Genomic DNA, 24,928 nt, shown 5'->3' with positions numbered 1-24,928 from the left:
GAATTAATCTGAAAAGACATCGCTCACATATATTTTTTAATAAATGGATAAAATTCCAAGATTGGTAATATGACATCTACAAAACTTGTAATATTTGATCAAAAATGACTCAAATTCAACCTTTAAGACGCTGAAAGTTATCCACAGACAATAATAACTTTAGACTTTGACTGCGGTTACTAACCACACATACTAGCTTTAAAGTAACGTTACTACAAATGAATCCAGTCTGACAAATGCGTATGGATAGATAAAACTGCAATATTTATTATCAATATTGACTAAGGTGTCGTTTTCAAATGTGAAAACTGTCACATCTAGTTATGGTGTAGGTAAAGGGGAGGGGGTGATCCGCAACAACACGAGATAAGCTTGATTCGTTCATACTTCAACCACTGGGGCTCTGCTGCATCTTCGCCGTATACCAATCGCGAGGAAATTAAGCGAAAACACGGCATGAGCTCGACGGAAACCAGCGGCACCGACGCATCTGCCTCCTTTTAATAACCGGACGCGCGTTTCCTCTCCGGTCGACCGACTGTACCGTGTTCAGGATGGGCAAAGAGGTGAACGGCGTCTCTCGGAGTCGCTTCGAGGCAAGTAGCCACTGCTTATTTACAGATTGACATGTCGATGTAAACAATCGTGCGTTTTTACTCCTAAACGTCTTAAATAACGGAGGATTCTACGTGTTGTTGCTGTAGAAGAGGCCGAGCTTCCGCAATCATACATATGAGTTCAGCTCTTCTAATCACTTGACAGTCTGTAAAACACTCTCAGTAATGTATGTTGACCAAAGCCAACCTCAAATCCAGCGTTATGTCTCTTTTAACTCGCTGTATGTTGTTTCTTGTCAGGTCTGCTTTGTGTCTGCTTGTATAAACACAACCATTGTTCCTAGCTTATAGAGTCACAAAAGGTGCTTTAATATATCCTCTGTTGTTTACGTGAAGCAACAGTAGGTTGCGAGCTACGCTTCGAAGGCTTTTCTAAATTAAACTGGTTAGCTGAGATTATAGGAGACGGATAATGGTGGTAGGCCCACAGGCTGAAGTGGGGAAGAAAAAACAGCCGGCCAAAACAAAAGCTGGATATATATACACGGGCCTTTACGGGTAAAAACACAAGCGCATCACAGGTCTTTACTACATAGGAAAGCTGGGACTTTACGCAAACATTTAGTTTGTTGCTTCACTCGAAGACACAAGATCAATCGTGTTTAAACAAGTTATAACTGTGTTTACATCGGGTGTGTCTCAAAACTTAGTGTGCTGACTACTTAGAGTGCGTGCTGCAGTTTTGGTCGTCTGTGATGCTGTCTAGGTAGGCGGCTTACTAGGTTTGACACACAGCCATTGGCCATTGACACACATGGCATTGATGCTATGCTTTAATGTCGTGGGTAGTTGCTCTTAAAGATCAGATGTAGACATGCAATGTCTAAGTGAATACATTGTAGGCAGTTACTAAAGATTATTTTGTTATGTAATGCCCCAGTGTTGATCTACCCTGCATGTAATACGTTGGAATATAATCCTATCCTAACCAAAATTTACCATGGGTGTCCAGTTTCCACCACATTACCACAGGTGTTTAACTCTCTATACAGAGTATACACAACTTGAAAAGCCATTTTAACCATTCAGGGTGTGACATCACTGACAAATCACCAATCATTTTACATAGACTAGCTGTCCTCTTTGTATGACATTTAAATGTTTATTTCTGATAACAATTTCAGCGTGGTTGAAAAGTGACAGTGCAAAGCATAAAAGAATGGGAATTATTAAATAAACATTCAGTAATTACAATCATAACACATTTATTTGTGATAAAGTTTGTGCATTTCTGAAAACTTATACTAGACACAAATGCCACAAAATCATGCAACTTCTGAAACTTTCTTGTTAACCTTTGAAGGTCCTCCCATAATCATAAAAGTTCATTATGACTTTACAATAATAACTAGGCCATTTAAATGGAAATTATGATTGCTAGGTTCATTTCTGTTAAGATACAAGGCCTATTTGCAGTATTTCTATTGCAAAGACATGAATGCAATTAGTATTTAAGAAGCACTGCATTGTTACCGGCTTAGGCCTGTGTCTTTTTTTAGGATCTGAGTGATTATGTGGACATTGTTCTGGTGACGGCAGCATGAGTTATATTTACAAGCGACTGACAGTTCATATTATGCTCAGTTGCTTGATTGTAGCAATATTGCCTGAAAATATGAATATAGCATACAACAATTTTACTGAGGAAACGGTTGTTTATGGGTCAACAGAAGGTTTAGCTGACAAACATATCTATGCCAGTCAGAGCTCTAGAAGCTGTTGCATACCATGTAAAAGGAAGTGAGTCACTTTTTCTGGTCATTAAAAGTTAACTAATATAACAGAAATTTCATTCATTAAAATTGTAGTCGGTAGGAGTCAACTGTATAATTAATGAGTGCAATGATAATCAGAAAATATTCAAACTGGTGACATAAACACTTGCCTGCTGAGAACCAAAACTACTAAAATGGAGAAAAAAACCCTCAAATATATATATTCTTTCATTTTAATTATTATTTTTTGATCGTAAAGTATGACCTGCACTCATCTTTGTGTGGTTTTCACCCATGTAAAAACAATTAGAGGAGACATTTCGATATAAAAGGGATCTGGTCATGAGAAAAGTCATCTGGCGACATACAGTGTTTCAGATGAGCTGGAAACGAGTGATCAATCATTCCTGGTTTGTAACAGTTTGCAGTCAGACATCACACGGCTCATCCTCAAACAAACAAACAGATGGAAGGTTGCTCCATACAGCCTGGATAATAAAGAATAGCTGTAAGCTATCTCCCACATTGTTTGTTTGTCTTTCTCAGCTGAGTCAATGCTGTAAAGGGACGGTTCACCCAAAAATGAAAGTTCACTCATCATTTACTCCCCCTCATGTCATTTCAAACCTGTAGTGGCTTTCTTTATTCTGTGTAACACTAGAAGAGCTTTAACAGAATGTCTAAGCAGTTTTTCCATGACAATGAAAGTGAACAGTCTCTGGAGTGGTGAAACTGTAAAAATATGACTTAATATTGGCCTGTTCACAACAAAAACGAACCATAAAGATGACAGTAACTGTATTAGCGTCCACACTAATGTACGGTCGGTTTATTATAAGCACACACTGCATGATGCTTGATCTCTTTAATGTCAGGTGGATTCTGATTGGCTGTCAATGTTTTATATGATCCTCATTCTGAAAGTGATTCCAACGATCTTGTTCAACCCTGTCATTATCTGTGATACATTTTCTGTGTTAATTAGTGAATTTTGACAAAGAGGCATCAACAGACTGCTGCGATCAGATTCTTGTTCAGATCGAGATGGGGTCATAAAAAGATATCAGTGATTTTGTATTTTAATAATAAACTATTTATGCGTGCTCCACTATTCTTGGATGTGAGGTAGACACTTCTTAAAAAAGGGAACATCCGGTCCAGTCTGAATTATTCAGCAGGACAATCTGTATCTCTTGTTACCAGTTGGAAAAAAGGATTTGTGGTTTGTTGGGAGCGAGATAAGATAAATTTCATGTAGTATCTGGCACAAAGTCCATCCTGTAGGACAAAAAAAAAATAGAATTTGGGATTGAAATTATAATTTTATTTTCCAGAAAAATTTGATTTGTGTAATTGTTTGTGTTAAAATGCATTCTGCACTACTGCCGCTTTACAGAAAGTGACAAAAAAAAGTATCCTTAGCTTGAAACATTATGTCTACTTTAAATTAGTTACTCCAAAATTAGAAAAAATTAATTATTCTTTTATTCATCAGAACAGATTTTGAGAAATTTAGCATTACATCACTTGCTCAGCAATGGTCCTTTGCAGTGAATGGGTGCCGTCAGAATGAGAGTCCGAACAGCTGATGAAAATTATGAATTTTTTTCTTACAAACACAGCTTTTTGTTTCACAAGTGAATGTGAATTGTTGTTTGTATCAGCTTTTTGGACTCTCCTTCCTACGGCACCCATTCACTGCAGAGGATCCATTGCTGATCAGGTGAACTGATTATGAATGGAAAATATAAAAATAAAAGCTAATAAGTCATTATTAATCCATTGCTGCACATTTTAGGAAGCAGTAACTGCCATTTGTGTAACTTGACAGTTATTTCAGTAAAATCGATTTGATGCATAATGCTTCAAAGAACCTTGTTATAAAACGACAGGCTCAGTTTTTTCACATAAGAATATAAAAGACTCTTGTGGTCACAGAAGTATTGGCTTGTTGTTGTATTGTTGAAAGTGTGCATTTTGCTGTAAAATCCTGTTGTTGACCTTTGAACTCATGAGCCACACAGTTTTCTAAATGCATGCCTTTCTGTCTCCTCAGATGTTCTCCAATAATGACGAGGCTGTTATCAACAAGAAGCTGCCGAAGGAACTGTTGTTACGGTTGGTGTGAAACCCATTCAGCACTTCTCTCTCTTCCTGCTTCATTTCCTTATTTTAATAACGATCTTAATCATCTCTGTCTTCTTCATCTCTCCTTGTCTTTGCTGTTTTTAGAGCGTAGACTTGTTTTCGAACGAACAGAAATGACGAAGACTTTGATGACTCTTCTATCCCAGCTTTTTGTTAATGATTTTTGCTAATAGTTCTGATGTCTTCCTGCAGAATTTTCTCATTTCTGGATGTAGTCACACTTTGCCGCTGCGCACAAGTCTCCCGAGTAAGTGTGTTTTGTGGCACGATAAGTGTCTGTTTTGACATTTGCTCATTTAACCCTTTTAAGAGCCTCTAAGACTATAACATAGTGAAATATTTAGTGGATTGAATGTTGCTTGCAGTGATACTTCGTCAGGATATAAAGCTACTTTTGAATGGCTGTCTATGGAGGGAATTTTTTTTTTTTTTTTTGCGACTATTTTATCCTAAGTGGATTGAGTTTCTGTTTCTCATTTTCCCTCTCTTTTCTCAGTCATGGAACGTGTTAGCCCTGGATGGCAGTAACTGGCAGCGCATTGACCTCTTTGACTTCCAGAGAGACATTGAGGTGAGTAGACAGTAGTTTCTCTTAAGGCCCCCGTATTTACTGCAAATGAAAGTTCATTTTCGTTCTTCATTTTGGGGCAAAAAGAAGTTTGAAAAGGCTGAGTGATGATTTCAAACTTTTCAACACCCCTGCGCTGCTGGAGGCAGGGTGTAGATTAATGTAAAGATGTCGCAACGCTCGCGAACTCGAACGAATTCCCCCAGAAAGTTTGCTTTGGTCAGCTGTTTCGCACTGCCGAAAATAACTAAAAACTAAGTTTGTTTTGGCCTGATTTTGTTCCAAATTATGTCATATCTGTTCGTTCTTTGATTTCATTTGAAGAATAATGGGGCCTTTAATCTGGACAGTCCACATTTTGTTCTGAATACTGAAATACAAGGGATTTCAGGCAGTATTTAATACAAAAGTGGCTAATAAATCTCTGTATTTTCAGGGCCGTGTGGTGGAGAACATCTCAAAACGGTGTGGAGGCTTCCTAAGGAAGTTAAGTCTTCGAGGATGTCTGGGGGTCGGAGACAGCGCTCTCAGGTGGGATAGAGGGACAGATGAATGCTTATCTGTGAAGAGCACATTTTCACAACCAAAAGAAGAAACTGTTCATTCTTGAAGAGCCTTTTGAAGATGGGGGCACAAAAAAAACCAAGACTCCAAGACTTTTTTTTAATACATTTACATGTATGCATTTGACAGAAGGTTTATCCAAAGCAATTTACACTGCTGTTCAGAAGTTTGGAGTCAGTACATGTTTTTGAACCAAAGTGAAGACATTTATAATGTTTTTGTTCTTTGTGTTCATCTAAAAGCATTATGAAAAAATGCATCACACTTTCCCCAAAAATGCAAAGCAGCTCAACTATTTTCAGCACTGATAATAATAATGTTTTTTTTTTCATCAACATATTGAATGTTTTCTGGTTGATCATGCGAGACTGAAGACTGGAGTAATGATGCTGAAAATTCAGCTTTGCATCACAGGAATAAATTACAATATTCAAATATAAGACAGCTATTTTAAAAAGCAGTCATATTTAGCAATATCACAATATTGTTTCTGCAATATATTTTTTTGAATGAAAAGTAAAAAAAATCTTACTCACCCCAAACTTTTAATATGGCAAATTTGATCGGTTCAATATTTGGGCTTGTGTGTTGCATTAAAAATGCTGTCAGTGATGAGGTGTTGTAAGATATCATTTAGTAAATACTTTCTGCGTAAAGAATTTTGATTTCTGGTTTAGCAACATAAATTGCACCTTTGCATTCACTTCCAGAACAAAAACTTACTGATAATGTACTCACCCCCTTGCCTTCCAAGATGTTCTTTCTTCATTCATGAAGAAATTATGTTTTTTGAGCAAAACATTTCAGGATTTCTCTCCATATAATGGATTTCTATGGTGCACCTGAGTTTGAACTTCCAAAATGCAGTTTAAATGCAGCATTAAATGGCTCTAAACAATCCCAGCCGAAGAAGAAAGGTCTTATCTAGTGAAACAATCAGCTATTTAAAAAAAAAAAAATATATATATATATATATATATATATATATATATATATATACAATTTACTGTATTTTCCAGGCTATGCGTCGTACTTTTTTTTTCATAGTTTGGCTAGTCCTGTGACTTAAAGTCAGGTGCGACTTATTTATCAAAATGTATTTGAAATAAACCTAGAGAAGACATTACCTTCTACAGCCGCGAGGGGGCGCTCTATGCTGCTCACTGCTCCTGTAGTCTACCACTAATAAACATAGAGCGCACTCTCGCGGCTGTAGATGGTAACGTTTTCTCTTGGTGCTTGGTTCTAAATAAATGCGACTTATAGTCCAATGCGACTTATGTTTTTTTTCCTCGTCATGATGTATTTTTGAACAGATGCGACTTATACTCAGGTGCGACTTATAGTCCGAAAAATACAGTATATACTTTTTAACCTCAAACGCTTGTCTTGTCAAGCTCTGTGTCAACTCAAGCTTTTTTCCGGTTCATGACAGTTAAAAACTCCCATCTAATTTTCTCCTCCAACTTGAAAATCATCCTACATCGCTGCAGAAGTACCGACCAAGTATTTACAAAGTGAACATGCAAAGATCAAACACCCTTTATAAAAAATGATAAAATGAGATGGGAGTTTTTAGACCTACCCTGTCTTCAACCAGAAAAAACTGAGTTCACACAGCGTTTAAGGTTAAAAAATAAATGAATTGTAATTTTTTTTTGGAAAATAACAGATTGTTTCACTAGATAAGAACCTTCTTCTTTGGCTGGGTTCTTTTAGAGCCATTTAAAGCTGCATTTAAACTGTATTTTGGAAGTTCAAACTCGGAACACCATAGAAGTCCATTATATGGAGAGAAATCCTGAAATGTTTTGCTCCAAAAACATAATTTCTTTACAACTGAAGAAAGACATGAACATCTTGGATGACAAGGGGCTGAGTACATTATTTGTAAATTTTACTCTCTATTTAAAGTTTTAACGTAAAAACCTTACGTTAATAGTTTTAGAGCAAAGAACACTTCAGTTTATTTTGTCACTTTGTTCTTGATGTTGTCTGCTTTCCATTTTGAAAGACGTTACATTTATACTCAAGACAATTATTGCAGCTTGAAAGGAAATTCAAGCATTGTTTAATGTTTCATATAAAATGAGTTTTTGTCTTTCACAGAACGTTTGCCCAGAACTGCAGAAATATAGAGCTGCTCAGCCTCAACGGCTGCACCAAGATCACTGACAGGTGAGAGAAAGATGCGATGTGTGTGGAAATGGTTGTTGATCTCTGTTAAAACTTCTCTCTTTCTTTTTGCAGTACCTGTAACAGCTTGAGTAAATTTTGTCCCAAACTGAAGCACCTGGATCTTGCCTCCTGCACCTCGATCACAAACCTGTCCCTCAAAGCTCTGAGGTCAGCGTTCATGGATGCACACACTTGCTGGTTATGCAGAATGCTTCTCTAGGGCTAAATGACTCTGTCTGTGTCATTTTAGCGAGGGCTGTCCATTGCTAGAGCAGCTGAACATCTCGTGGTGTGATCAGGTGACCAAAGATGGCATACAAGCGCTTGTGAGATGCTGTCCAGGACTCAAAGGCCTGTTCCTCAAGGGCTGCACACAGGTAACTCTGTGCTTCACTACATGTTCAAGCTTTCTTCACTGTCCCTTTCTGTGTTATTTAGACACAGTTATAGCTAGCTTTTTAATAAATCTTTAAATGTGAGATGTGTGTCACTAGCACTGTCCACCCCCACAGTACTGTTAACTAAAAATTAAAGATCTGGAAAAAAGAGAAATAAAATTAATTACTAGCTCTTCTCCTCAATGATATAACTGTTAATAAAAGCTAAAACCATTATTTTTGGTCATTTAAATAATGCTGTAAAAAAGGAAACATTTAAAGGGGGGGTGAAATGCTTGTTTTCACTCAATATCCTGTTAATCTTGAGTACCTATAGAGTAGTACTGCATCCTTCATAACTCCAAAAAGTCTTTAGTTTTATTATATTCATAAGCGAAAGATAGTCTGTACCGATTTTTCCCGGAAAAACACGACCGGCTGGAGGCGTGGGCGTGTGGGCGGAGCTAAAGAATCACGAGCGCCAGTAGGCTTTTGCGTTGAGAGCGTGTGGAAGCTGTGACATTACCTTGAGGGAAAAAACATCCCCCCCAAACAAACCATGGCTTACAGTCAGATTCAGCCGTTTATTTATGATCCAGAATCAGATCCCGAGGCTGAAACTGAACGAGAGCAGCAGCAGCAACGACTCGCTCCGAGCGGGGCTCGAACCTGGGTCTCCGGCATGGGAGGCGGACGCACTAACAAGGAGGCAGAGATATTTTAAGCAGTTTTACTCACCGCCTGCGGTTCCAACACACGATCATGACCCTTTTTCGTTGGGACTGCATTATCCTTAAGAAATAAATGATATGCAAGTCTGGCGTCAAACTGGGCCTTGTTTGTAAAACAAGCATCTTCGAAATGCAGGGAACAAACAAAAACACTTGCACAACTCCGTTGATGCTCTGTAAAAATAAACTCTATCCACTGGTCCCAATGTTGCTTTTGGCTGCTGACTGAATTAAGCTGAAATTTATTGACTTACTACATTTAGTAATTGCTAAAACTGAAATAAAAATTTAAGCCATATATAAAAACTAATAAGAACTAGAAAGCACATAACCAAATTACTTAAACTAAAATAGAAATAGAAAACATAATATGAAAATGTAATTCAGAATGGTAATAAAATTATATAGTCCTGACTCAAATGCATGCATTGATTAAAACAAATTAAAAGGTTAAATTAAGCAGAAATAAAATAAATATACAAATTATTGATGCAAAAACAAACAAACATAAATGTTAAAAAAATAATGAAATAAGATTTTTTTTTCAGTTAATTGAAATAAGTAGATGCTAAAATATAAGAAATATAAATAAAAGCCCATAAGAAATTTTCTGAAACATAAACTAAAATAAATAAAATGAAAATATAGAAATTGAAGCACAAATTGAATGGGCCTAAATTGTCAGATAACCTAAAAAATGTGATTTAATATCAGGGTTAACTGTTTTTATCCACATTAAAACTGGGATTTTTCATACAATGGCAACCAGACAGGGACAAGAAAATAAATGAATGCTTAAAAAAAATAAATAGGCATGAAACGACACGAGGGTGAGTAAATAATGACAAGTTTTATTTTAGTGTGAACTGTCCCTTTAAATCCATTCATTTTCTGTCTCTCTCTCTCTGTCTCTTATGTTTTCTCTCTTCATAGTTGGATGATGAAGCACTCCAGCATATTGGAGCACACTGTCCAGAGCTGGTCACACTCAATTTGCAGACGTGTTCAGTAAGTCGCACACATTCAGTCGTACAGGGGTCGGGCGGGTGTGAATATATCCTGCGGGTGAGTTCCTCATGCAGCTCTGTCTGTGTGTGAATCGAGCAGCAGATCACAGATGAAGGTCTCATAACCATCTGTCGTGGGTGCCATCGGCTGCAGTCTTTATGTGTGTCCGGCTGCGCAAACATCACAGACGCTATTCTCAATGCCTTGGGCCAAAACTGCCCTCGCCTCAGGTGTGTAACCCACACATCAGCTGCAAGCCCGTTTTTCTCCTCTTTTAACCGATGCATCATTGATCTCTGTGTCTGTGTAGAATATTAGAGATGGCTCGCTGCTCTCAGCTTACAGATGTAGGTTTCACCTCACTAGCGCGGGTGAGTAAACTTTCCCACAGCTCAGACCTCCCTCCAGAGCTTCTAACAACACAAATCCAGCGTGTGGTTTGATCTTCTGTTCTCTCACGCTTTCATTTGTTTCCAGAATTGTCATGAATTAGAAAAGATGGATTTAGAAGAGTGTGTACAGGTAAGTCACTGTGGTTTGGCATTGAGAGTAATGAATAATGATGTTCAAATATTGTTACATGCAGTATTAAATGTTTTTAATTCTTAACGTGGAACACTGCATTTGATAAAACCCTCTGAAATATTTTTTGTTGCCCATTGAAGTGATTAGTCACTTTTAAAATGGGTGAAATTTGAACGGTGACTCTTTAAGAGAAGGAACTTGAAAAGTATGGATTATTTTCTTTATATAAAAAGGAATTTGATATTTTTTTAATAAATATTTGTGATCAGTTAAAGAGCAGGAAATATAAAATAAAAATCGTATTCATAAAACATTCTTTGAGTAATATTTTCCAAATCATAAAAGTGAAAACCTTATAAATGTTTGAAAAGGTTTTAAATCGTAAGCCTGAATGCGTTTTTTAAATAAAATCTTTAGTTTTTATGATCATTGTGTTATTGTCTAATACTACTAGATGTGGAATCTTGTTTCTACCATGGAATAAAACATAAAAATTGCGACTTTTTGTCTCACAATTCTGGGGGATAAAAGATGAAAACTCAAGAATTGAGAGATACTGTATATATAAAAATAGAATTTCAAGTTATAAATCAGAATTTGGGAACATACACTAACTGAATTCTTGCAATTCATGCCTCAAGCATGAGTTTACATCTTGCAGTTCTTTTTTTAGAATTGCAGAAAATATTTTGAGTACCACTTAGATTATAAAATATGCTTTCATTAGTAATCTTATTTTAAGATAAAATAACTTAATATTATTTCCAGTTTTGTATTTTATAAGTGGCTATATATTTTGATATATACTGTATATTGTATATCATTATTTTTAATATTATCATTCAAATGATTTTGTATGTTCTTTTGCACAGAAATCAATGCAAACATGCAACAATGTAATTATCACATAAAAAACTCATGGCTTTCTATTTTCTCTATAGATTACAGATGGAACGCTCATCCAGCTATCTCTACACTGCCCTCGACTCCAGGTTCTGGTAAGGATTAAAACACAAAAGTGTACCAAAAAAATGGCACTGCATATTTTAAAGTCAGCATTTTAAATGCCTGTTATAGATCTTACTATGACCAGTTAATTTATGCATATGTTTTTGTCATTTCATATAATCACAATCCAGAAGAAAAAATCGGTCACTATTTCTGTTTGATCATGACTTTATTTAGAGCTGTCAATTTGATTTAGTGTGATCAATTATAAAAAAAAAAAATCAAAGGAGAAAAAGACCACGGATTTCTTGTTTATGTGTTGCAGAGTTTGTCTCACTGTGAGCTCATCACTGATGATGGCATCAGGCAGCTGGGCAGCGGACCCTGCGCTCACGACCGACTGGAGGTGATCGAGCTCGACAACTGCCCGCTCATTACAGACGCGTCTTTAGAGCATCTGAAGACCTGTCACAGCCTGGACCGCATCGAGCTGTACGACTGTCAACAGATCACCCGCGCCGGCATCAAGCGCTTGAGGGTGAGCCCTGCAGTCTATTATTGGTCCTAAATGTAAAACCTTGTAGGTTCTAGATGGAGGACTCATTTGCACTGCTCAGTATGGTCCCAAGAATTGGGTTTAAATGGGTAAAGAAAATATTACAAGTGTAGATATTTCACGCAATATTTCATTAGACTAAATCATGTAAATTGGGATCAATTCACTGTGATTTTGGTTCAGTTCATAATAAAATAAAAAAAATGGTTCAAATATAAATGTAACTGGAGGGAGAGATTAGTGATTTGTTTTGTTATTTTAACTGTTGTAGTTAAATTGTAGGATTGTTTTTGGACTATTGCACGTTTTTATAACCTAAAACAAATATAATATAAAAATCATACAATATAAAATTGTTCAAAATTGACCAAGAAAATAACAGAACAGAAGAAAAAGTTTACTATCCATTGACTATTATAGTAGTAATATTTTGAGTTGGCTTTTATTCACATTTTTTAATGTAATTTATGTGCATTTCCTGTTTTTATTGCTTATAAACATATTTCTAATTATCTTTTTTTCCCTGTTTTAGTCATCTTGGCATATTTTCTGTATTTAGCCAGTTTTTCCCTTTAATATTCATAGTTGATTTGATTTCAGCTCAAACTCCTTGTAAGAAAATCAGCTCAGATTGTGACACTAGAGGGCGCTAACACAACAGTTATTGACCTCAAAGTAGCTAGATATGATCTATCTGACATGTATCAGATTAAACTTTGGTTGTTTTTGCCACCATGCAGAATTGCTGTATCTGTTGACGTTTATTTATGGTAACATTGAGATTTAACATTTTAGGCTTCACTGTTTTTCATAAATACGCAGTCTTATAGGGTGGGAAGTTATCTCATGCTAGTGAGCTTCCTGCCAGGTGTACATCCACAATATTTCAATCATTTTCCTTTTTTCTTGCATCCTCTGTAGACTCACTTGCCCAACATTAAAGTCCACGCCTACTTTGCACCCGTGACTCCGCCTCCATCGGTGGGCGGGAGCCGCCAGAGATTCTGTCGCTGCTGTATCCTTCTATGATGTAAAACGGACTGTGCATCTTGACCTCTCACCCCCCGATCTACCTAGAGCACATGCTGGTGGGTCCCTGGGTCAGATCGGATGGGAGTGACGGAGAGACAAACCCCACACCCACTCATGAGCTTTAATCAACACTACAGTCCATTCAGTGGCTTTATACAAGACTTGTATGGTAATTAAAGTGGACGATTTGGGGAATGTGCTACTTTGCTCATCACAAACTATTAGGAGAAGAGAACAGTGGGGCTTTTATGAGAAATATACGGCCACTACAAAACTTCATTGTGGTTACGCAGTCGCTGATGTTCCTTGTTTTGGGATGGACCACCTCAGTTTGATTCAAGATTATGGTAGACAGGAGACGATACAGTAACCAGCTCATGGATTCATGCCTCATCTGTAACACACAGTAACGGTGGTCTTTAACCTGTGAGCCCCTGAGGAGCCCAGCTTTGAACACACATTCAGACACATCTCTCACATACACACACACACACACACACACAGATCGTCTGTGTTGCTCTCAGTGGCTTTGTTAAACTTAGAGCAGAGACTGAATATTCTCAAAGCATGATTGTCTTCCGAGTCTTTTCTTCAAATAAGTCTTTACATGAAAATCTCTTTCGGAAGGGGTCTGAGTTTCAGCCGGCCGGTGGAGAAGCAGGGGCAGATGTGAGGTTAAAGTAAATGAGGTGAGAGGGAAAACGGGAACTGTATTGAGCTGATGAGTGTGTGTCACGCATGAGATTACAGCATCTTGTGTGTGTGTGTGTGTGTGTGTGTGTGTGTGAGTGAGTGAAAATCTGTCATTCATGATCATGGAGAGAACGGCAGTGGGCTTCATTCACGAAACAAGCAGAATGAATTTCTCTCATAAATCCATTAGTTCACCTATGAGCACTTTTGGTCTTGTGGTCTTTAAGAAAAGAAATGCCCTTGAAACACACTTTTTTGTTTTTGTTTTGTTTTTCACGTTCATGATTTAATTGAAATGCATTAAATGTAATTGAATACAAAATGTAATAATGATTTAATGAATGATTTTCATAGTTTTTAAATATCAAATATCTATAAATGTAAATAAAAGACATTAGTAGATGAAAACAAACTGTGAAGGCCGGATATTAAAGCTGTAAAGACCATTTTAAATATGCCAGTGAGATATAGAAGTCTGACAGGTTTAAGCAAACGGAAATGTCTGAAGGAATGTTGTTACACAGAAATGAATTTGGTCTTGTGTTTCATGAATGATGCCGGAGGTGTTCGCATCTGTTTTTTCCATCAGTTTCTGTAAACAGATTTTCATCATTGAAATGAGTTGCAAATTACGTCAAATATTTCCGTAGGGCTTCATGGGAGGAGATGTGGTGGCCTAATAGCTTTAAATTTTTCAGATAATTATAATACTTGATGAAAACTGCAATTACATTAAGCCACTTTTACGTTAAATCACATTCAGTTTCTTCAAAAAGTACTCCCACTAGTACACTTCAGACCGAGAGCCCAGCGGCTGGGATTAACACTGAACACATCTGGTTTCTGTCACACACTTTCGTAGAAAGTATTTCAGCAGATCGGAGTTATAAATGCAATAAAAGCCGTATTTTGACGTAGGTTTTCAGTAGGTTGTGATGGTATGAGACGTGTAGATGTCATCAGGTGCTTTGTCTTTTTCTTTGCTGATGTTCCGTCAGGTTTATTCTACACCTTCTATTCATTCTGTCCTTGTGGTTTCTGCTCTCGACTTTGTCCGCAGCACATAAGGCACATCCTAACTTGCAATCAGAGATCTGTTCTCTTTGACCTTGACGTGATCATTTTTAGGCGTGTGTTTTGTGACACACTTCTGTGATTTTACTGCCACTTTTAAAGTGATATTACACCCAAAAATGAAAATGATGTCCCTCAAGTTGACGGCAGCCATTGACTTCCATAGTTTTTGTCCATACTATGGAAGGCAATGGTTAACGTCAACTACTTTACCAGGACTGTGCGCAATACCTTCTTTTGTGCATGAGAAGAAACAAACTCCTACAATTTAAGGATGAGTACAGTTTTGGGTGAACTATCCTTTCAATCATTTTTGTGGCACCTGAGATTCTTCATATTGTATGCATATGTAAGTTATTAGTTCTGCTGCAAGCAACTTTAACAGGTTTAAGACAATCAGAGATCAACAAAATGATTTTAGAGCTAAACAAAGGTGAATTCTGATTCACATAAAACAAACTTCACAGAGACAAATTGCAGCCCAAGTGCACGAAAACCAATTCTCTGCTTTCTCCAGGCATGCATTCAATTTCAGGAAGTATTTACATTAACAACACCTGAGTCATTTTGGAGAAATAAGGCCACTTCCTCCATTCCAACGGTTCCGGTCTAATAGCCATGGAATTTGTCAATATCATTTCAAGGTCATATTTCATTCTTCAAAAAGTAGGGGTTTTATGTTGTCCATAAAGAAATGAAGCTTATTTTAAGAGAAATATGATTTCTGCATTGTGAATTGTTTGTCCATACAGTTAAGGAAACTCAATTATAATTATACACTTGGATTAATTGGGTATTCTTGATGAAAATGGCCTTACAAAGAGTTTAGGGTGAAATGTGGCTTTGAAAAGTTAAGGTGAAAGTGATAGTCCACCCAAAAATGGAAATTGTCATCTTTTACTCGCCCTCAGTTTGTTTCAAATCTGAGTTTCTTTCTTTCTTGTTGAACAAAAAAGAAGAGACTTTGAAGAATGTTGGTAACCAAGCGGCTGTTAGCCAATGAACTCATTTTGAACTTGGTGGCTACCGTCAGCTGTTCAGTTACCAGTATTCTTCAAGGGATCATCTTTGGAGATTAAGAGATGAAAAACGGTTAGAGGGGTGAATGATGACTGTGTACTATCACGTTCGCACATCGCTGACATCCTGTACATGCCGTTTACACATGACTAGCTGTCACACTTTGCTTTGTGGAATGCCACTTGGGAAGTTTGTAAACTAATGAAACCGTTCAGTTCGTTACTAAAAACATGATCTTATCAAAATCTCAACAAAGTTTAGGACCGTGCCGAGATGTTCTATTCTTCTTCCTGCCAATAAGATAAGAGCCAACAGCAATGCTTAGTCACTTTTTAGATTTCCTCACCAGCTCCAGTGTCCCTTCCTCACATTTGTCTTTTATTAATATTGCAGTTAAGTGAGAAAGTGAATCCCAAACAGTTGCACAAAGTCAAACTATGACCTGTGTACCCCCCATAATACAAGTATTGTCATTTTAAACTGTATAGTGTTACAGAGTTCACCATACCGGCAAGGCCTCAAAACATTGACATCATTTCTTTATAGTCAACAATACCCTAAATCTTAATCATCAATGCAGTTTGTTTCACGTTATGTTTAAAAAAAGGCCTGGCCCTTGTTCCTGCATTTGGCTGTTTTATTGGATTTATCCTCATCTTTGATGCCCAATAAGTTCTGTCCTTTTCTTTTCCATCTATTTTACATTCTCATACACACACACACACCACACACACACTCTCAATCAACATAGTTACCGGTGCACTTATTTTCAATGAGTGTGTTGAAGTCTGATTTTAAGACACCCAGACAAATGTACAAATCTGGGGGTCACAGTTTGAGAGGATAAAATATGTGATCAGGGCGACGTGGACATGAACTCTGACTGATGTTGGTCCTTGGGGATTGAAACCTTCACAAAGACTGTATTATATATATAAAAAAAAATAAAATATATATATATATATATATATATATATAAAATTAACCAATATAAATGGATATGGCAGTATGAATAAATATATAACTATATATTATTAAGAGCTGTGTGAACTTCTGTTATTGTTTGGCCGGATGCTTGTCACTTTTTCACAAGGTTGACATGGAGGTTCAGAGACAATGAAATAGTTTTTAAAGTGATCTTCATATTTATGAGCATACATACCAAGTAGTATATTATTCTGTTAAGAATAATAATTATAGGGGGAAATGAATCCACCTTACAAACAATCTAAAGCAGTGTATGATTTACCTCCAGTGCTTTGCTTCTCCAAAAGAGGGCAGTAAACGCTCTTCCTGAAGTAAAAGCCCAACTCTCTTTACACCTCAATGATAAAGTGCTGACTCATGCAAGCGAATGAACCACACCTTGGGGATTTTTATGACACAAACAATGCACTGGTTTGACCTGGATCAAAGCAGCAAGTAAAAAAACTGATGTGTATCGGAGTCTATTTTTATGTTGGTATGATAAACCGAGATCATGAGTAAAATGACGTGTGTTTGATGAGGGAAACTAAAATGTGATGTTATACTGAAAAATACAAGCCCTCATAACAGACATAAACGTGAAAACAAATAAACCGTACAAGAATACGTTTTGCAATATTATTGATTTTACATTATTTCGTTGAGTAGAAGAGACTTATTACTAACACCTTTATATATATATATAAAAAAACCTGCTGTATTTTGTCAGTTGCATTTATGGACTACTGTTTAGCAATCAAATAACTGACGTCAAATTAGTTAAGACTTAAGAAAAATGTACTCAGGTTTTTTGTTTAATTATGAGCCCCTTACTGACACTCCTTTACTGACATTAACGAGAAGCATATTTTTCCAGTGACACAGTCATACAATTCACTTTCTGCACGTCATTGTGTTTCCTAAGCTGAGCTACAAATGATTACACACAATATTAAATGATTAGATCACAACCCAGCCACCCTGAAGAGTATATTTTTGGCTTTCTAAAACAAGTCCTGACCTATCCTAGTGAAACGGAGCACTAACGAGGTGGATCTTAAACAAAACCAATGTCTATCATTAGTCCCAATAAAGCAGCTCAGCAGAGTACAGATGCTCCTCTGATGAAGGGCTAGAAAAGCCCCTACTTTTTAGAGTTAAGAGAGATAAGCGGGAAAGTGTCACGTGCTGGGATTCGAACTCAAATCAGTTGAAGCATGTTGTGGTGAAACTGTAGATTACGTAATCACAGAATCTTTACGTTTCAAGTTTTGCCTTGAAGGAAATATATGTACAGATGTAATCACAACCATCGCAAGCAAGATAGTAAACCAGAAAAACAACAACAATCTTACCATACTATAAGTCGTACGCTAATAAAAGAGAGAAAAAAGAATTGTGGAGAATCAATAAATAATTTATTATGTAATAATTAAGTGAATAGCATGTTATCAGAACCATAAACACAACATATAGCTAAAACACAAACACACTTAAAATTATAATACTAATTATTAGTCCAATATCTGGGTTAAATACCATTTACTCTCAAGTGAAAAGTGTCATGCATTGATAACCCAGAAAAGATGTAAACTAACTCCCATGGTGTTTGAACTTCCTGACTGGCTCAACAAAAGAAATAATGAAGCAGTCTCTGGCATCTTTTGATTTGGTGCCTCGAGAGAAGCTGAAATGAAATGTTGATCTCTCAGTAGGAATCTCAGCTGAAAGGCTTTGCTACACATCTGCGAAATTCAATATTACATTTTGCAGTGCAGTATTGTGCTGTACTAAGGGGGTGATTCTGCCTTTCCGTTTCATGTCCAACCTTTGTACATCAAAATCTTGTTTTCCTGTTGGAGCCGATAGATTGTTTCATTTTCAAATATTCCAGCATGAACGCCGCTCTCGTATGAAGTCAATGTTTCTTCAAAATAATGATGCCAGATTCCATCACTCGTAGCTCCAAACCCAAACACACTCACCTGTAAGAGATAGAGTTATCAATGCATTAATAGTTTGTGAAATTGGAAAGAAGATATAATTTTCTCTCTTTCTCTGAATAATGATATAAGCCTAATTAGGGCTGGGCAAAAACATCAAATATGATTTTAATGCGCATCTCATCAGTAAAGGTGCTCCTGTAATTAGAAGTAGATCTCCAGCACATGCGTTCAGATCAGGGTTGCCAGGTTTTTTGGATAAAATTTTGGACAGTTGCTTCTCAAAACTAGTCCAAAACTAGCCCAAGCGCGTTTCCAAGAGGTTCCCCGATAAAATACATTTTTTTTGGAAGGGTTGCCATGGTAAAATTAGCAATTTAGGGGCTAAATATCACGTTATTGGTATTGTTGCGTCGACCCACGGACATGAAAAACAACCGCAGACTTGGCAACAACTGGTTCAGGTGGAGTGACATTTACTAAACCGTAGTCTACCGACAACGAACACAAAATCGCTTTCAAAATCGACAAAGAATCGCCTGTGATTTTAAAATCTATTTTGTGTAGATTGTCAGTGAATTACGGCTCTGTGTAGTAAATGCCAACCAGTGTTGCCAAGTCTGTGGTTACTTTTCATGTCCGTGGGTCGAAGCAACAATATCAATAACCTGATATTGTGCCCCTAAAATGCGAATTTTACCAAGGCAACCCTGCCAAAAAACTTATATTTTAACCCGGGGAAACAATTTTTATCAGTGAACATCCTGGAAACTGGCAACCCTGATCTGAACGCATGTGCTGGAGATGTACTTCTAATTACAGGAGCACCTTTACTGATGAGATGCACATGAAAATCGAATTCGATTTTTTGCACAGCCCTAATATATATATATATAGGTGCGGCCTCAATGACAGTAGTACCAGAGGCTACACAGTTTGAGACTCAGTACAAGAGTTTTACCTCGTCACAGATGTGAAGAGCGAATATCAGTGTTAAGAAACCAGTGGATGGATATAGGCCCTGCCCTCTTGTCCAGTTATCATAGACATATCTTATGAATCCTGGGTGGAGGATCATCACCTGAAGACAAATGACAGAAATAAAACCGGACATTCTATTATCATGTCTTGAGTCTTCAGTATCAAGATTTCAATCAGATATTTATTAGTAAACCGTAAACCATGCAAATGAAAGCAAAAATCATCATTTGTTATTTGATTGATTTCATAAGGAGGAGGTTATGATTTATTCACCTTGTCCTTATTTGCATTGATTGTGGATGGCACGTCTGTGTATGTTCTGTAACAGAATATGTAAAAGTTATCAACAAACAAAAGTTGTGCATTTAGTTCTTATTGTGGTATGTTTTTAGAGCAAAAAATGCTCTTCTAGCAACACAATTCTCTGTTTAATATAACTATTATGTGCCATATAGGACTCACAAAGCTAAATATTTAACCCAAGTACATATACCAAACACTTTTATTCAGAATAATTTGCAAAATAGGCACATGTCCCCGACCCAGATTCCATTCAGATGTTTGATCATGCTCATTTCCCAACAGGGAGGTGGCAGAACTTCATTAAAGGGTCAGGTCACCCAAAAATTTAATTAAGGGCTCTGCTTTACTCACCCCTGAAGTATACTAGATGTATATGACTTTCTTTTTTCAGACGAATCCAGTTGGAGATACATTAAAAATAATCTTTGACCTTTCAAGCTGTTTAATGCCACTCAGTGGGTGTTGAAGTGCATCGGTCCAAAAGACATGAAATAAAAATCACCCATCTGTATATAAATAAATAAATTAGAAAAGATAACAATTTTAGACCATCTCACACAGCTCCGGAGGGTGAACAAAGGCCTCCTTTAGTGAGTCCATGCATTTTTTTTTAAAGAAAAAATATCCATATTGAAAACGTAATAATCATTTAATCTAGTTTGCGCTCATAGTTGTAAACGAAGCAGTTCCAGGAAAATTTCATATGAGGTCAGCATCGCGCATGAACCGCTCAGAATTGATGCACGCGGAAACACAGCGGAGAGATCAAAAGAAAAAACAGCGGTCACTAAATAGAAGTATAAAACGGAAATTTGTAAAGAAGAATGTCAGAGGATTTCATTATAAGCCAAGAGGAGGTTTTCCTTTGCCAAGTAAGGAAACTTTTCTTCTTTTGATCTGATTTACAAATGCTGTTTTTTACGAGACTCACCAGTGTAACTGGTACTGCCTAGTTTACAGTGAACGCAAGCTAAATTCAAGCGATTACGTTTTGAATATGGATATAATTTTTTTTCAAAAACACATCAATTAGCTACAGGAGGTCTTTGATCACACCCCGGAGATTTTAATGGAAGAGCGCTTTTTAATTCACGTCTTCTGGACTGAAGCAATGCAACACCTGCTGACTGCAATGATTGAGCTTTAAAGATCCATTTATTTATTATTATTATAATTTTATATATATATATATATATATATATATATATAACTCTTAACTGGATTCGCCTGAAAGAAGAAAATCATATACATCTCTGGGGTTTGTAAAACACAGCCTAATTTTCATATTTGGTTGAACTAACCCTTTGACAAACAGACCACAGATGTTATGACAGGAGCAGCTTAATTTACATTAAGGGAAGTAAATGTAACCGTATAAAAGTTTTGAGCTTATGTTCTAGATTGATTCTGACTCCGTTGAACCCCAAGATACCATGTGTCCTTTGTCATTGCTGTGCTGCAATAATCTTCATCAAAATCTTTGACGTCGTACAACAATTAGGAGCAATTACACATTATTGATTTTATGTAACTTCTGTACTTTCATTAGCCTACTTAAAGGCAAAGTTGTGTTTAAGCATATGTGAGTCAAACAAACAGGACCACATACCACTTATAAAACAACTATTTCTTAGTTTGTCCTTATTTGATGTTTATAAAACAACATTTAACAAGGGAGTCAAGGGAGTACTTCAGTATTGACATTCTGGCAGTTCCGCACCCTTTACCAATGGGTAATTGTAGTTGAATATGTAAAAAAAATAAAATCATAAAACTGATCAGCGATCAGGTAAACCCATACAGAAATTAGTCCCATGGGGTTTACAGAGATTATCGGCCCCAAGTGGCAAGCCGTTGAAATCATTGAAACAGCTATGAGGTTACAAAGCCTCATTTACTGGAATCACATGACTTTTGGCATTTTGATACACTTTCCAAATCACTGATATCGAAACAAATGGTTCAACAATCAGTGACCCGAAAGCATCCAGTTCTCAGTTTCTTGTCGCTTGTTGTTTTACTTCAGTTCTTTGTATTCTTAGTGTTTTGCATGTTTTTATTTAACTACTAAACTATTTTAGCATTAACCTACATATTAAATATGTAATTTTGAGGAAACATTACTATAAATAATAAATAAATCGAATAATTTATCATTCTCTCAGCTAGTTTACAGTCTCGCGTTTATAAATGCATGGTTAATTCTCACTGTGTGATGTGATTAGTGGTGAAGGCACTGATGAGCCACTGAATGTCCAGAATCTTAATGGGAAGAAGCACTAGATGAGTGGAGTTGTCTAAGTCCATGGCACTCTCGGGATACACAATCCGGTGAGTCGTCTTTGACCCTACATCCTTCTCATAACCTTCTGTCGGGCCTTTATTCATCCTAAGAGAAAAACAGTTTGAGGTACGCATTAAATTTCAATGAAAAGCCTTTAAGACATCTTTTTGAAAAATGGTTTAATATCTTATCCACAATATGGAATCAACTGATCTAACATAGGCATTCTAATGCTTCATTATTCTCTAAACTCTTGTTAACTTGAAGTTGAAGAGTGAACAGCAATCTTAAAAGCAACCGAAAAAAGTTAAATATTACCTCATTAACTTACCTTATGACAAAGTCATGGAAATCTATGAGAGGCCCATACTTTGATCCCAGCAGGTTCCCAGAGTTTCCCACCACAGCACAGGTTTCTGCAGCGATCTGGACCGGCGTCCGAGTAGTGCTCTTTATCAGGGAAGAGAGAAAACAACTGATCCACCACCTCTGTGTAGTTGCCGGGATTGATTGTAGCTCCTGTATGACATTATTAAATCAGTTAGCATCAGGATTAAGTATAATATAATATTAATAGAAGTGTACCATTTCAAGACATTTACAGTGCCTTATAAGTTGTCATTATGTTTTTATCTCCGTAATGAGGTTTTTAGTGAAAAGTCAAATAACACATGCTTGTTTGTTTACTCTAGCCACATCTTTCTATGTTGGGATTGAACATCAAATTAGAATCGTTTCTTGGTTTACATCTACCCATAAATACCAGTCATATTTACATAAGAAAATGGTAACATATTCAAATGTCTGTGAATAGGTACAATTGGTATTCAAGTATTAAAAAAATAAAAATTAGGGTCAGTGGGATTTAAAAAAAGAAAATTCAGTGATGAAGCATTAAATTGATCAAAGTGACAGTAAAACATTTATTTTAAATAGAAATCATTTGTAGCATAATAAATGTCTCTGAATTTTCTGTTTATCGAAGATGAAGGATTTTTTGTACTATATTTTGGATCAAATAAATACAGCCTTGGAGAGCACATTAAAGCAACAAAACTAAGTAAAATAAGGTAAGTAAGGGCAATATAATTATTTTGCAGTTCTTTCTTACCATCCACCACTGGAGATGTTTGCATGTAACACACTGTTGGTGCTGTTGAGCGAACTGAAATGTTGGGGTCGTATCGCTCACTGAACCAGTTACTATTTTCTCGGTCTGTCACACAAATACTGCAATCACACTGAACTTTCTTGGAGATGAAACTGTGAGAACTGTAGGTGAAAACCAACAGAGAGTTTTGAAAGTACAGAAGTAACAAGATGGTAGTGGAGCTCAGGAGTGCAGTAATGTAGCGCTGATGTCTCAGATGTAAAGCCACCATCTTTACTTCAGTGTTGTTGGAGGTTTTTGTTGTAATATAAATTGATCTATAGAGGGAAAGAGAGTGAGAGAGAGTGGTTTATATGGAGATGCTGTAGTGACATCATATAGTGACCGCTATGAATGCAATGTGCATCACTGCACTATCAAATATATTATAATATTGTGACTTCGCAATACAGCATACCCTGCTGAAAAAAAAAAAATACAAATAGAAACCATCACAGAACTTGTAATGGTTTTACTGGTTATAATGGGAGTTTTACTAGTCTTATTGGTTTTAATTTCTTTTTTTGGTGTTGTTAAAATCCTAATAGAATAGGTCCCAAAATACACTACAGGAAACCAGTGGTTAATGGTTGATAGTTTTTCAATGTTTGTAATTTGTATTCATAGTGCAAGTCATGGTTTCTATTGTTTTTGTTTTTTGAGCAGAGACACAATCTTAAGCATACAGTATTAAGTGTAAAGGTATAGTCCATCCATTTATTTGAACTGAATACAATTTTGAAACTGAAAAATGGCACAACAGCTAAATGGAGTTTTAAAATGGATTTTGTTTTAAGATGATATGTGACCCTGAAGCAAAAACCAGCCATAAGTTGGATATATTTAGCCAACAAGGCATTGTTTGGGTCAAAATTGATTTTTCCTTTTTTAAAATCATTAGTAGGCTATATTAAATAAAGATCATGTTAGATGAAGATATTTTGTAAATGTCTTTTTGTTTAGTAATATGCATGGCTAAGAACTTCAAAACATTCTCCCCCTCAGATTTTCAAATAATTATATCTTTGCCAAATGTTGTTAGCTTTAAGATGTATAATCCCCCCCCCCCTCCCCAAAAAAGAAAAGACCCTTATGATTGTTTTTGTGGTCCTGGAACATCCCTTGCATCTGACTGGTCAAATCGAATCGCCCTGCCTTCAGTACGAACTTTTAATTCTGTCAGAATAAGAGTCGGTACGATCAAGTGCTGTGCTGAACTTTGCCATTTGAGCTATCGTCCGAAACCCCCACTCACTGTTAACTGTGCATAACATTTGAAGCAGAAATATGTTGCTGGGCACATATTTTTTTGCTGCTGACAATTGCAAGCGGCCCCTTTAATGTAAGCAAACACAGTAAGTCTACAGATCAGGTGTGTTCAAGCTTGCGGTACTTTGATGTCATTCACCAATTTGGTCTGCGCAGTGCCGCTTCCAAGTCGAACACATTTCTAGGCTACTGTACATCATTGAATGGTATGCCTTATTGATAAAAGCAGTGTAAGTTCCGTCTTTCTGTATAAAAGTGCAAATACTAAATTGGTTGAT

The 24,928-nt window shown here is 36.6% G+C and overlaps 1 protein-coding gene and 1 pseudogene across 1 annotated transcript; one reads left to right on the top strand and one right to left on the bottom strand.

The window, feature by feature from the left end:
* The first annotated feature begins 242 nt into the window (after window positions 1-242).
* LOC113119756 (F-box/LRR-repeat protein 20) lies at window positions 243-13,977 on the top strand. The gene is made up of 15 exons (XM_026289399.1): window positions 243-596; window positions 4,389-4,450; window positions 4,673-4,727; window positions 4,977-5,051; window positions 5,485-5,579; window positions 7,722-7,790; window positions 7,863-7,958; window positions 8,041-8,167; window positions 9,832-9,906; window positions 10,006-10,136; window positions 10,217-10,277; window positions 10,384-10,428; window positions 11,373-11,429; window positions 11,705-11,917; window positions 12,857-13,977. Exons 1-15 carry the CDS (start codon window positions 555-557, stop codon window positions 12,962-12,964), a joined length of 1,311 nt encoding a protein of 436 aa, XP_026145184.1. The 5' UTR covers window positions 243-554; the 3' UTR covers window positions 12,965-13,977.
* Window positions 13,978-18,118: 4,141 nt separating this feature from the next.
* LOC113120202 (CMP-N-acetylneuraminate-beta-galactosamide-alpha-2,3-sialyltransferase 1-like) lies at window positions 18,119-23,001 on the bottom strand (annotated as a pseudogene).
* Window positions 23,002-24,928: the final 1,927 nt, after the last annotated feature.

The sequence above is a fragment of the Carassius auratus genome, chromosome 19, assembly GCF_003368295.1.
Source record: "Carassius auratus strain Wakin chromosome 19, ASM336829v1, whole genome shotgun sequence".
Classification (NCBI taxonomy): domain Eukaryota; kingdom Metazoa; phylum Chordata; class Actinopteri; order Cypriniformes; family Cyprinidae; genus Carassius; species Carassius auratus.
This window is presented reverse-complemented; position numbering and strand designations above follow the sequence as displayed.

What these genes read in the sequence shown, in the direction of transcription:
- LOC113119756 (XM_026289399.1), top strand. Translation starts at nt 555, where the DNA reads ATGGGCAAAGAGGTGAACGGCGTCTCTCGGAGTCGCTTCGAG. An exon ending in CCGAAGGAACTGTTGTTACG is followed by an intron (nt 4,451 to 4,672) that starts GTTGGTGTGAAA and finishes GTCTTCCTGCAG; the next exon opens with AATTTTCTCATTTCTGGATG. An exon ending in GCCCTCGACTCCAGGTTCTG is followed by an intron (nt 11,430 to 11,704) that starts GTAAGGATTAAA and finishes TATGTGTTGCAG; the next exon opens with AGTTTGTCTCACTGTGAGCT.